Here is a 13,669-nt window from a genome sequence, read left to right on the forward strand (position 1 = left end):
ACTATGCACAAATGTATATATATCCTTTTTTGTGTGATTTTATTCTTACATAGATGGTATATCCAACGCATGCTTTGCTTTTTTAACTTAATATATATTGAAGACTATTCTATATCTCTTTATGTAGAGATAAAGAATTTCTCATTCTTTTTGCCCAAATGTAAATTGCGTATTTCCAATCTCTTAGTGCCTTGGTTTCTTCTTCTCTAAGATAGGGTATAGTTTTTAACAACTCTTGATATTAAGAGGATTAAGTGAATTTGTATATATAAAGCAGCTAGAAGTATAGTCTGGCATTTAGTAAGCATTCAGTAAGTTTTGACACTTCTTATTCACCTAGTTGATACTGTAGGAAAAGAGTTAATTATATTGAAAAAATGGTGAAATATTGCTCAAATATTTCTAAAAGGAAACTTTTGATCCTTAACAGTTCTGGGGTGATTAGAAATATGGGTAGCACCAAACCAGAAAATGCCATGAGACAGAGCTGTGACTTGGGTAGCCTACTCTGATGTGTACATTGTGGTTCTTCATAGTGTCTTCATTTTGCTCACTTGAGTTTTGTCTTACAGCTCTCTCTTGGGAATACTTTTAGGTTTTGGGTGCAGTGAGGTAGTGTTAGGGTCAGAGGACACAGGGACACCAAATCCTCCTGTGATCTAGGCACACATCTTCCCAAATGCTTTTAAGGAAAGTGTGCCCACAGGGGAGACTGCCAAAGGCAAGCACGGTGCCTCCTCATTATGGTCGGGAAGAGCAGCCTAGTAAATTGGAGTAGGGCATCTGGACCAAAGAGATGGAGAGAAGTGAGTACAAACTGCCAGGTGGAGAGTAGTGACTGGGCAGCCTCTTGTGCTGACAAAGGGTTTGACCCTCTTCCGCATTAAGGAGGATTCAGAATAGAAAGCCCCAAAGAGCAGATTACATCAATGATAAACGTGGCAGTCACACATAGGAGTTTCTCCTTTTGTCAGGATGGAACAGGGATGATGGGAGGAGGACGAACTGATACTTTCTGTCCCCCTGGTTTTGTATAGCATGGCAGCTCGCAGCCCTTGTTTCTTAGCTTCAGACCAGGCATCCTGCTGCCTAAGACCAATCAAAAACATACCCTTGGCAACCACAGTCCCCCTTGCCTTTCTACTGAGTCCACGCCTGTATGCACTTCTCTGCCTGAGTAATGCTGAGCGGTCCCTGGGGGCGAAATTACTTCTATGGATTTATGCTGTGCCATCAGAGTCTACTAAGTGTAGATAGCATTTGTATATGACCTTTACTTTGGGAGTTTTAGAAAAACTTGCAGTGGAGTTGATACAATGAGTCAAAAGCTGAATTCATTTCCTAAGTTGGAGGTCTCTTTTTGAATAGATATTTGAATTGAAATTTCTTCTTTTATAAAATTAAATTGCTGAGAAACATCTATTTTGTTTATTTTAGTTCCTCCTCTTGAAGGTTTTGTAATGAATCGAGTGCAAGGTGATTATTTTGAAACTCTGCTCTATAAGATATTTGTGTCAATAGATGAGCATACTAATGTTGCAGAGGTAAGTGTGACAGCATCTTATGAAAGAGTTTAGCCTCAAGATTATAAAATAAGTTTGTGTAAAGTGGAGAAAATTATTTAATAATTTATAGAAAGCCCCAAAAGAAACCAAAATATAACCAAAATATTTAAAAAATCCGTACATGGTTAGATCTTAGACTATTAATATACTTAAGTTACTATTCTTAAGTTACTTCCTGCATATGTATATAGTTATAATTTGGTTGAATAACTTTATATGACTTTATAGTAAAAGCATTGTAAACGATCTAGAATTTTTTCATTTTAAATGAGAAAATTAAAGCTAAGTAATTCTAATTAAAATTCTAATTAAAGTAGCTCACGTAATTATAATTCAAAGCTAAGTTGTTAGGGTCACTGCCTGGATTTGTACTACTCTAAGTATCTTAAAGATATGGAAAGAAGAAAATTCTGCTTACCAAATTTATTCAGTATTTCCATTATTAATAATTTAAATTTTGCTGATGATGGAGAAGTTATCTGTAACTGTTTATTATGATATACTGATAATTCTTAGGATGTAAAATAATTTTTAATTTTATTTTCCAGCTTGCAAATGTTCTTGAGATAGACCTGTCTCTGGTTAAGGTATGTAATTTTCCTACTCTTTTTCACTTGTGTTAAGAGCACTGAATGGGGTATAGATTTTTGTCTTGATATTGAGAAGCGGAAGCAGTGAGATGCTTATTAGCTGACAGAGGAAGTAGAGCAGAGCAAGACCAGAACCCTGAAACAGTATCCCACCCCAGGGAGGGAAAGCTGTCCTCACCTGTCTCTGCCCAGCAGGGAGCAGCCTGACCAGTGCCTTGTAATGAAGTCACAGTGTCTTGCAGTGACGTCAGTTAAAGCAACAACTCCTGCTTCTTACGGGGTGGATCTAGGGAGGGCCAAGCCAGAGGTTGGAAGCTTTCCCTCGCCTGTCTATGTGGAGATTTTAGGGGAAAACCAGGCCTACTGAAATATTTTTTTCTGGCTACGGGATGAAGATATTTGAGGATCTCTATAAATGTAATCCATAATAGTTTTTTTTATCTACAGACATTCTGACGTCTAGTTTATGTCAGACACTTGTTTCCTTTATATTCCTTTTAGAATGCTGTATCAATGTATTGCCGATTGGGGTTTGCCCACAAGAAAGGACAAGTAATAAATTTGGACCAGCTTCATTCATCGTGGAAGAATGTTCCATCCGTAAACAGATTAAAGTAACTCATTTATTTAGTATGAGAATTTTTTGCTTTGGGGAAAAAAATATAATTTTATGTACAAAATTTTATTTATTCAGCAGATTGAACCCTGTGTATTAGTGGTGTTTAATCTTGTGTGTTTTGGAATTTTTTTTAGAATCTGGTGAAAACTATGACACTTGCCCTAGAGAAAAGCTCATACTATATGTTACATATAAATTTAAAATGTTCTCAGATTCTCTGAAGCCTGTCCATGGGTTTAGTTAAGAACCTTTGCTGCGGGTGCAGAATATTTTAGGGCTACATCCCAGTTTGGGGCCTGAGTGTAAGAGTGGATTTAGGTGAATGTTTGTAACCTCAGTACTGACTTCGGTGGCTGTTTTTGTATATGGTCATCTATGTGATTTTTCAGAAGTGACTGTTTTCTTCATCAACAGGAGTACTTTAGATCCACAGAAGATGCTCCTGTCGTGGGATGGCGGGGAAAGTAGGAGCCCTGTACAGGAAGCTTCATCGGCTACTGACACGGATACAAACAGTCAAGAAGACCCAGGTTAGCTGTGACTCAGCAGGAGCCTGTCTGTAAATAAGCCGTGTGTCTGCACATACACTCATAAAGCTAACTCTCCAGGCTTAACGGTTAATTTGTGATTTGGTCTGGATTTTCCTCACTCAGTATGTATCTTTCAGTACTTACCCATATGCTGCTAGATCTTAGGGGTATAAAATTGATAGGAAAAACAATAGTTTCCTTCTAAAAACTGAGTCTGGAGAATGTAGCCGTAAGAACCACCGTGGCGTGAGAGGCACTGTGGTGTTTGTGGGGAGCAAAGAGGGAGAGCCCTCCTTCTGCCCAGAGGGGCTTAGGGAGCCTTTGTGGAGAAGTTGGTGTTGGGGCTGAGAACGACTGAGAGAGTGCCAGCTGGCGACTGCAGGAAGACCATCGCAGGAAGGCCTCTAGGTACAGAGGGGGACAAAGCATAGTGGACGAGGGGCTCGCACGTGCTTGTGTGGGGAGAGGAGAAGGGCACAATCAAGTGGCTTCTATTCCTGCCCTTGGTAGCTCTGTTCCCTGGGCCTGGCGACTTGTCTACAGAGGTTAAGCTAGGTAGTCATTTGATCTGACAGTGATCAAGTCTTAGTTTATTATTGACTTTCAGAAAATTTACTGCACAAGTGAATGGCTTAAAAAAATTATTTTTTTCTTTCTCTATGTTGGAGATAAGGTAGAATTGGGACCTCTTATGACTTACAGTATTGCCTATATTATGTACTTTTGATTATTAAATAAACCTGAAATGAAATACATTCTCACTCCAAATGATAAGTAATGAACAGTTTTCATTTTATTGATTTTTAAACTATGATTTTTATCCCCCCAGCAGATACAGCCAGTATAAACAGTTTGAATCTGTCTACAGGATACACAAAGCGTATCGCGTTCCTATTTGACTCAACACTTACTGCCTTTTTAATGATGGGAAACCTTTCACCAGTAAGTCAAATTCTTATTGAAATATGAAAATGTTCAACAGTTAGATACATAATAATTCAGTGTTCTTATATCTTTTTTTTAGTACCAAATTTATTCCTGAAAATGCAGCCAGCTTTGTTTTATATTCTTTAGAGGAGTGTGGCAGCTTTTTAGTGAGGGCTGCTTTTGTAATTAGAAGAATCAACTCTTTATGCACACTTGAGGTTAAATATATTGGAAAGCATAGTATCAAGATAAGATGCTTAGCATTCAGAGGGAAAGCTAGAGCGTATTAATAAATAAAGTACATTTCAGTTTTGTTTTTTTTCTTTATTGCAGAATTTGAAAAGCCATGCAGTCACAATGTTTGAAGTTGGCAAACTCTCCGATGAGTCTCTGGACAGCTTTCTTATTGAACTAGAAAAGGTAAATCTGGGTAGCTTATGGAATGTCAGGGTGTTTGGACTCTTTTCTTGCTTGATAAAGCATCAGTTGTTGGTTATGTAGATTTTTGGTATATTCTTGCTCATTCCTACCTCATTCCCACCCTAATACTGTGGTAGTCATTTATTTTTAAACATATTGAGTGGATGAATGAATTTTGTGATTTTTAAAGAGTCATTTATCTCATCTAAGCTCTTAGCATAATTTGACTTAATGAAGAAATGGGGTACAGAAATCATAAAGTCCATGTGCCGTTTTTATGCACTTTTCTGAAATAGCCTTTATTTATTTATTTATTTATTTTCATCATAACTTTAAAAATCTACTCTTAAGCAATTTTATTTGAAATTTTTGTTCCACTTAGTCTGGAACAATGTCCCTGGGTATCGTATTTATGTCCACTCTCACTATCCATTTTAGCATCTTGAAGACGTCAGCCATATTTATTTTTAACCATCTTTTCCCCGTGAGTACAGCCTAGTTTTCCTTAACTCTAAATCTTGATCGCCTTTTCGGTGTGTTTCATTCCCTGAGTATTTTATTCTGTCCTCTGTGCTTCTTTAAGCAAGTAGTTTGTGTGTCTAATCTCTTCCTTGACTAATAATTTCTGTACCTTCCTTGCTTTGGTGATGAACTCATGTATGTTTAGAGAATGTTTGGTAATTTTGTACTTTATATCTCAAAAAAAAAAAAAACCCCCAAAAACCACCAATGGCATCTTTTCCTCCCCACCTTCTCCATAGGATTTTTACTCTTTTAGTGTCTGAGATGATCCTTGTTATGAATTTATCTCCTTAATTCTTATCTTTATATTTTCACTATTTCCTCAATGCTTTTAATATCTTGTTTAGCCCCATTTCTTATTGTGTATCATCTTTTCCAGTAAATTTTTAATATTCTAGCACATATTAACATGTTTTCCAGATTTTTATTTTTCTCACCTCAGCTGGTCTTTTGTCAAGTACAGCAAATTGGAAGATCTCTTTTATGCTTTATATATCTATTTTCTTTTTTACCACATAGACATTCTTAGAAAAGCCCTTCAGTCTGAAGTTTAGTTTTTAAAAGTAGTTTCTTAGCTGTTTTTTAAGAAGCTTCCTCTTGATCAAACTTAATTGGCTGATCTTGTTAGTGTTATGCAAATATGATTAGTTATTTCCCCCTGTAGACCTGGCCTTCTATTTTCCCTGCTGCTGCTGGAATGTGTGTGCTTTTACATATTAAACAGGTGACTGACTCAGTGTCAGAAGAGCATGCATTAAAATGTAAACCCAGTGAAGGCAGGAGTTCCGTCCACTCCTCTGTCCTTACATCCTAAAGCAGTCATAGCGCAGAACAGGGGCTCAGTGAATCCTTATTGAGTGATTTAAGGCTGTGTGTTCAGCGATACGGAACAGCTGTATTGAGTCACATGCTCTGTTGTCCCTTGCAGAGTTGTGAACAGGGTGATGAAATAGTGGCATCATTGGTGACCACGGATTAGACTACTTTTCGAGACAAAGCGGCATATACAGATCTTAGAGTGTTTTGAGCACCCAGTTTGAATCATATATGGAGCATATAATGTTATGATTTGGCATTACTTTGTTGCTGAAGTTGTTTTACTTGTTGGGGTAATTTCTTCACCTTCCAAAGTGTAGTCAAATGGAAGCTCAACCAAGATTGAGGTTAATATGTGTTTCAGTATTGCCTGGGCAAATTTCTGATTGGCTGATTTTTCAGTTCAGTTCAGTCACTTAGTTGTGACTGACTCTTTGTGACCCCGTGGACTGTAGCACGCCAGGCTTCCCTGTCTATCACCAACTCCTGGAGCCTGCTCAAACGCATGTCCATCGAGTCGGTGATGCCATTGCAGCCATCTCATCCTCTGTCATCCCTTTCTCCTGCCTTCAGTCTTTCCCAGCATCAGGGTCTTTTCCAATGAAACAGTTCTTCACATCAGGTGGCCCAAAGTATTGGTGTTTCAACTTCAGCATCAGTCCTTCCAATGAATATTCAGGGTTGATTTCCTTTAGGATTGACTGGTTGGATCTCCTTGCAGTCCAAGAGACTCTCAAGAGTCTTCTCCAGCACCACAGTTCAAAAGCAGCAATTCTTCAGTGCTTGGCTTTCTTTATAGTCCAACTCTCACATCGGTACATGACTGTTGGAAAAACCATAGCTTTGACTAGATGGACCTTTGTTGGCAAAGTAGTGTCTCTGGTTTTTAATATACTGTCTAGGTTGGTCATAGCTTTTCTTCCAAGGAGCAAGCAGAAAACTAATTTCACAGTATGAAAAGGCTGATTTTTTAATAATGTCTACATATTTCTACTTTATGGTTGTAAACTAGCATGAATGGCATGGGAGTGGTTTTTGTTGCAACCCGTACATTCTCTTGTTTCAGGTTCAGAGCACTGGTGAAGGGGAAGCACAGAGGTACTTTGACCATGCGCTCACTCTGAGGAACACAATACTGTTCCTGCGTCATAATAAAGATCTAGTTGCTCAGACTGCACAGCCAGACCAACCCAGTTATGGTATGATAAATATACTCGATTTTGAAGACATGATCTTATGGAACTTCTTTCTAAGAAATTAAACAAGTCATGCTCACTTATTTCATCATCACTTATTTTAAAACATTTCTTGTTCTGTGAATTTCTTTACTCGTCAGCCATTTCTTATATTACTTTCTCTCTTCTCTTGTGTGCCGCTCACATTTGTAGTGTCTAAATTTGTTTAGCTATCTGCAAGAAGAGTGAGAGTGTTAATTTGTTTAAGTAGCTGGATGGGATGTAGGCATCTGTAGATACCTATCTACAGATGTGAAACAGGCATCTGTTTTGAGAGGTGCACAAATGACTATTTATTTAGGAAGCATGAAGCATCAAGAATGAAGAATTCATTTTATAAAGAAAAGAAACAGGGCCTTTGTGTTCAAATGCGGCTGTAATATTTACTGAAGTATTTTACTTGCTGCCTTGGTGTTCCTTCTCAGTTTTGTGATAGAAAGGGGTTCCCAGACTTGAGTTGAGTTGATGTAGTAGCTCCTGAATTGAGGAGTAGCCCCAGGAATGTGCTTTTAAAAAGATGCATCAGCTTGGGCACCAGTGTAAGAACATTACACTGTGAATGTAATTGCATCCTGTAGTCCTTGGACATTTATGGGAGTTGCCTTTTGGAGGCCTTGTGAATTTTGGCACCACTATCACATTTGATTTTACTCATTGTTTCATTTACCTAAAAGTTCTGTTTTCTGGCCAGGAACCATCATTTTCTTAGTCATACCATTTTCATTCTACTTCTTTCACCAGCATCTGTCTTTCTTTTCAGCTCAGTTAAAAATATTTAGGATGGAATCATTTGTCACTTCACAAGAGTTGTGGAGGGGAGAACAAAAACCCTAGATAGTTGAGTTGAGTGAGGCTAGACACTCTAAACCTGGTGACCCACTGCGTCAGCTTAGAGTGTTTGGTTCAGAGTCATGCTTTAGTAGGATTATAGATGATTCCATGCTGGAGGTTATTCATAAACGGTTGAAACTGAGTGTTAAGTCACCAAATACCAAGAGACTAAAGCTCTTTTTGATAAACATTTGTTGATAGTAATCATTTTTTTGTTACCAAATATTAAATCATGTGACCTAGCAGTGAATGCCACAGTCTTGAATATATCTCTGGATATACAAACCCTGGAATTTCTTGGACTTTTAAGTGATTTTCAGAGATAATGGGTTAGAATATTTGAAGTGTCCTCCTGCCCATCATAGAATCCAAGAATGTTACAGAGTGCTAGTGACCACCCAGGGGTAACTCATTTTATAGATAAAGAAATTCAAGCTTTTCTTGGTTAACTCTCTTGTGCATTTAGTCATTAAAGCTCATATGATTAGTAAATGGAAGAGCTGGGGCTTGAATCCATGTCTCTGGAATATTTTCCCTTTGCACTGTCCCTTACATTATCTTCTCTTGAACACTGAGGTTTTTATTGATTTATTCCTGAACAGTCTATTGCTTAAGGGGTTGCGCTCAACTTTTTCACATGAATAATAAATAGTCTATGTATCATCAACGAACTGGTAAACCTAAACTTATTCTGTGTGAAAGTAAAGTATAAATTTAACCTTTAAAGCAGATTTAGTAGTTGACTGTTTCTGGAGCTTTAATTGCTTAGAATAACTCATGTGGCTCCAAAGTTAAAATGTAAGTAACTCCTCCCTCCCCTTGAGACCAGATCGGGGATTGTTTATGAAGTTTCATTCTTCTAACCATCCTTTCTTAACTGGGGCTACTCATTAGAACCACAGAAGATGATTTAAGTGACTATTTTCAATGTTTCTAATAATGGTGTATAACTAGTACCCTTTCAGATTCATAGAAAAAAAGGCCATTCATTCCAGATAAAGAATTAACTTTTTATTAGGGCATTAAGGCTTAATACCCTCCATGTTAACAAAGTAGCTTTTTGTAGGTGCCAGATGGGATAACTCAGTCTTACTCCTTTTTAAACAAGAAACTCTGTAGTATTGGTGTTTAAGCATCTATTTTTGAGTAGAAAGAATTTTCTTTTTATGTCATTATCAATTTGTAGTTTGAGTATATTATGTAGTTCTTGATATTCATTGTAAAGCAAAAAGCCTTGTGATGCTATCAAAGAAGCAAACCTCTGATACTGTGACAAGACTAATTTCTTAGTAATCTTCTGGTTTTAGACAGCTTGAGGCGCACTGCTTGAAAAATGAAAACAATGTGTGGTCTAACTTAGTTAAGATCATAGGCACTCCCCTTATTTGTGAGAGGCCAAACACAAACACCCTCCAGAATCCCTTTGCCTCATAGGCGGTTAGGTGGACTGCTTGTCCCCCCAGTCATGCAAAACAAAACGCTTGCTAAACAAACTGTGATTAAGCATCTGTCCTTGCGATATTAGGAATTTTGACCACCCAGGTAGTGTGTTTTCTGACTTCTACATTGTTTGCTTTACCTTACTTCCTCTCCATCATGGCAGTGCCATCTTATGAAAGCCAAAATGCCAGGGGAAAGCTGTTTCCTTCCCTCCCCCAATTTTCAATCTCTATAAAACCTTCACAGCCAAATTCTGAAGTGACCAGAGGGATCAGAAAATTATGGTTTCTTCTGTATTATTCCCCCCACAGCTAATAAACAGTCTGTAGAGGGAGACACTTTACGACCATGCAAATTCCCTGCTCTATCAGTGTTTCCTCCTAGATTTAGCATTCTCTGTTGGTTCTTGTCTGTGATGGCTGCGAATTGATCTTTTTTCCCCAAACTCCACCATTTCTTCCTCATTTAACGTTTGGGACCAAGTTTTCTCTTTTATTCTCAGTATGGATTTATCAGTTTCTATTTTTTCAGTGATTTATAACCAGTCATTATTGTCTCATTATTTTTTTGCTACATTGTCTCAGAGTTTGCCAGTGGGACTCCTCTTGTCATGCTGTGCCTCTATCTTTTTTCTTTTTTTAATTTGGTGGGGAGTAATTCCTTATTTTCTGACAAAGCTATCTTTGTGTTTCTGCTCCAGCCTTGGAATCAGCCTCCTGCCCTAGGAGCCTGGTTTCTTTTAGTGGTGAATGGTATTAAAGACCAAGATCTTGGGTGCCAATTGTACTCAGGGCTTCTAGGCTCTTTTAGCAAGCCATATCCTTTGTTAGATTCATTTTTGCTTAGAGGACTAACTTGATCTTCTGAAGTTTCAATGAACTCTTTTTAGAAGCAATAGAGTTGGAATTTTCCAGAAGGATTCAAAGTGGGAACACTTAACATCATTTGCATGCTTAGCTCATGCTTTATGGACCCCAGTTTAGGGCATGTATTTCTAAATAGGAATTCTTGCCCCTCTGGTCAGTTCAGAATTTGGCTGTGAAGTTTTTATAGAGATTGAAAATTGGGAGAGGGAAGGAAACAGCTTTCCCATGGCACTTTGGCTTTCATAAGATGGCACTGCCATGATGGAGAGGAAGTAAGGTAAAGCAAACGTATTTAAAGTGAAAGGTTAGCTCGAAGAAACATCCATCTTTCTGGGTCAGAATAAAGACTTTTAGCTTTAAATCGTAGAAAGTCTTAGTTGACCTCCTAGGAAATAAAGTGCTTTTAAAAAAATATTCTACCTTATTTTTTAAAAATTTAATTTTTATTAAAAAAATTGAAGGCAATTCTCAATATTTTCATCTTTGACATTTTTGTTTCATGTTGTCAGTCTTTCATTCTGTGTATGTGGTTGATCACAATTCAGGTTTTCCTCTGGATCTCTTGCGCTGCGAAAGCCTTCTTGGGTTGGACCCTGCAACCTGCAGCAGAGTTCTAAACAAAAATTACACATTGCTTGTTTCCATGGCTCCTCTCACCAACGAAATCCGGCCTGTCAGCAGCTGCACCCCTCAGGTAAAGAAAGACCCATTGGGAAGCCTGCTCTGCCACTATTTTCTTCTTCCTCATGGCAACTTGAAGGGGAGGTTTAACGGTCTCATGTATTGATTCTCAAATTGTAGGCAGCAGATACTAAAATCATCAGCTCAGAAAACAGTTTTGTACGTATTGCTGTTGTAAGATGTTCAATTTGTGAGGTATAATTGGTACTTTTTATATATATACGCGTATACGTGTGTGTATATATACACGTGTGTGTATATATACACACGTGTGTATATATATACGTGTGTGTGTGTGTATGTATATATATATATATATATATATATAATCTAGTGCCCGTAGGGAAGGAAATGGCAACCCACTCCAGTATTCTTGCCTGGAGAATCCCATGGATAGAAGAGCCTGGTGAGCTACAGTCCATGAGGTCATGAAGAGTTGGACACGACTGAAGTGACTAAACCACCAACCACCGTTGTCCAGTGATTAATGACACATGTGATTACAGTTCTCTTCTTGAAAGCAGAATTTCAAAGAGAATGTTTTTGGATCCTCTAAGAAGGAAACCTGGATTGCCTTGAAGGATAAGATAACTTTAATGAGGAAGAAACGAAGTGTTTCGGAAGTGGGGCTGTGATGCTGAATAAGCTGACAAGAAAAGATTATACTTGAAAGATAGAACTCTAGTTACCTTTAAAATTGTGAAGATGACTTCTGGTCTTTTACTTTTTGAAAATAAATCAGTTTCATATATTTGCATACTTAGCAAGGCATGTACCATGTGACGTGTACCATTTTCAAAGTGCGAGGATTGTGCTACATCCTGCCTGGTTTCCTCGGTGTGCTGGGTTTCATGGTGTAGGAAACAGGAAGGGATTCTGGTACATGGATGATTCTGTTGCCTGTGCAAGTCTAGCTGCTTCATGAGCACACTCCCCCCTTAGCCCAGTTTTGTCCTCTGTTCAGTGGGAGTGGGTATAGATTTGCATTTACTGATCTTTGTTTTATAATTCTTTGTGTCCCCTCCCCTCTGCCACACATACATACTTCCTTCTACTGTTTAACACAGCCTCTGGGCATAGTAGGAATCCATGAATTGAATGAGTGGTAAGATGGATGCAAGGATAGATAATCTCTCTTTTGAGAAAAATTGTTAGTGGAAATAATTAACACTTTGATAGTGCTTATCATGTGCTGCCAGGTACTGGTTTAAACTTTTAGCAATGTCCTGAAGAGGTATTTTGTTACCGTGTTACAAACGAGCAAAAGGAGGCACAAGAGACCTTAAGTAACCTGCGGCGATATGGCTGAGGGGATGAAGCCAAGTTTCAGACAGAACCTGACTGCTCCAGAGTCCATTCTCTTAACTGCAGTGACAAAAACTGTCTTCTCAATTCCAGTATATATATGAAACTGCTTGAATGGATCATTTAACATTTATCTTCGTAAGGCTAAGAACAGTTTAAGCACTTCCATGAGGCATTAGCTGTAAGAGTATACTTAGTCCCTTGTGAAATGTGGCTTCGTTAGGTAAGTATTTACAGCTTTACTTTTCCTGCTCTGTGACTTTAGCACATTGGACCAGCTATCCCAGAAGTCAGTTCTGTCTGGTTTAAACTGTACATCTACCACGTCACCAGGCAAGGCCCACCGTCTCTTCTGCTGTCCAAAGGGACAAGACTTCGAAAACTGCCAGATATGTTCCAGGTATGTTTTTGTGGGTTTTTTAAAATCATTTTTGAGGAAGATAGAAACTGGTAAGCACTATTCTGGATAACTTACTTAAGTTTTTAAAATTCCTAAATGCCTTGGTATGTATTATTTATTTCTTGTCCCTAGGGTTATGATCGATTATTAATCACATCTTGGGGTCATGATCCTGGGGTGGTTCCTACGTCAAACGTGCTCACGATGTTGAACGATGCCCTGACACATTCAGCGGTTTTGATTCAGGTACAGTTACCTTATTTCAAACAATCAGTTTTGGATGTTAGTTTCAAAGATTGTGATTTGTTTGACTCTCTGCTGAGTCACAGTCAGACGTCAGTAATTAGACATTTGTCAAACTGACACATAAAGAACCAGAGATCGGGATTTTCATCCTGGCCTTTGTCTCGCAGATTGAGAGTGGTGGAAACGATGTGGGCTTTGAAGGCAGACTCAGCTTTGAGTTCCAGCCTCAGCTTTTGCTACCAGTGTGGCCCTGTTTTATTTTTTTTAATAGTAGCTCTAAAATTTAGATGTGCTTCACATACCGTATTCCCCAGTTGAATTGTGTGATTCAGTGGTGTTTAGTGTATCCACAGATGTCTGCAGTCAGCACCACACTCAGTGCTACAGCATTTCCTTTTCCCCTGTGCCACTCTGACTGCACCAACCCCCCACCCCCAACACTTGCTGTCTCTGTAGAAGGCCTGTTGGGGGCATTTCAGATACATGGAATCATATACAGGCTGCTTTCCTGTTGTCCAAGTGGCCATGTTGTCACTTCTTTGGGGTATATCCTTAGGAATGGAAATGTGGAGTCATGTGGTCGCTTTATGTGTTGTCTGTTTAAGGAACTGCTGGGCTGTTTTCCAAAGTGACTTTACATTCCCTCCAGCCCTTGTTATTACCTGATTTTTTCATA

At 38.5% G+C, this 13,669-nt stretch overlaps 1 protein-coding gene across 5 annotated transcripts in view; it reads left to right on the forward strand.

The window, feature by feature from the left end:
* Positions 1 to 13,669, forward strand: part of FAM91A1 (family with sequence similarity 91 member A1) — a 41,748-nt gene that overhangs the window by 12,797 nt on the left and 15,282 nt on the right. For 4 of the 5 annotated variants that reach the window (XM_018058543.1, XM_018058545.1, XM_018058541.1 and 1 more), the window contains exons 9-18: positions 1,438 to 1,544; positions 2,114 to 2,152; positions 2,657 to 2,769; positions 3,189 to 3,304; positions 4,134 to 4,246; positions 4,565 to 4,651; positions 7,056 to 7,188; positions 10,907 to 11,055; positions 12,613 to 12,747; positions 12,880 to 12,993. In XM_018058543.1, the coding sequence (XP_017914032.1) occupies positions 1,438 to 1,544; positions 2,114 to 2,152; positions 2,657 to 2,769; positions 3,189 to 3,304; positions 4,134 to 4,246; positions 4,565 to 4,651; positions 7,056 to 7,188; positions 10,907 to 11,055; positions 12,613 to 12,747; positions 12,880 to 12,993 (1,106 nt within the window). The remainder of the gene's footprint in view (positions 1 to 1,437; positions 1,545 to 2,113; positions 2,153 to 2,656; positions 2,770 to 3,188; positions 3,305 to 4,133; positions 4,247 to 4,564; positions 4,652 to 7,055; positions 7,189 to 10,906; positions 11,056 to 12,612; positions 12,748 to 12,879; positions 12,994 to 13,669) is intronic. The other variant, XM_018058542.1, reaches the window with a different exon arrangement.

Source organism: Capra hircus, chromosome 14 (assembly GCF_001704415.2).
Source record: "Capra hircus breed San Clemente chromosome 14, ASM170441v1, whole genome shotgun sequence".
NCBI classification, from domain to species: Eukaryota; Metazoa; Chordata; class Mammalia; order Artiodactyla; family Bovidae; genus Capra; species Capra hircus.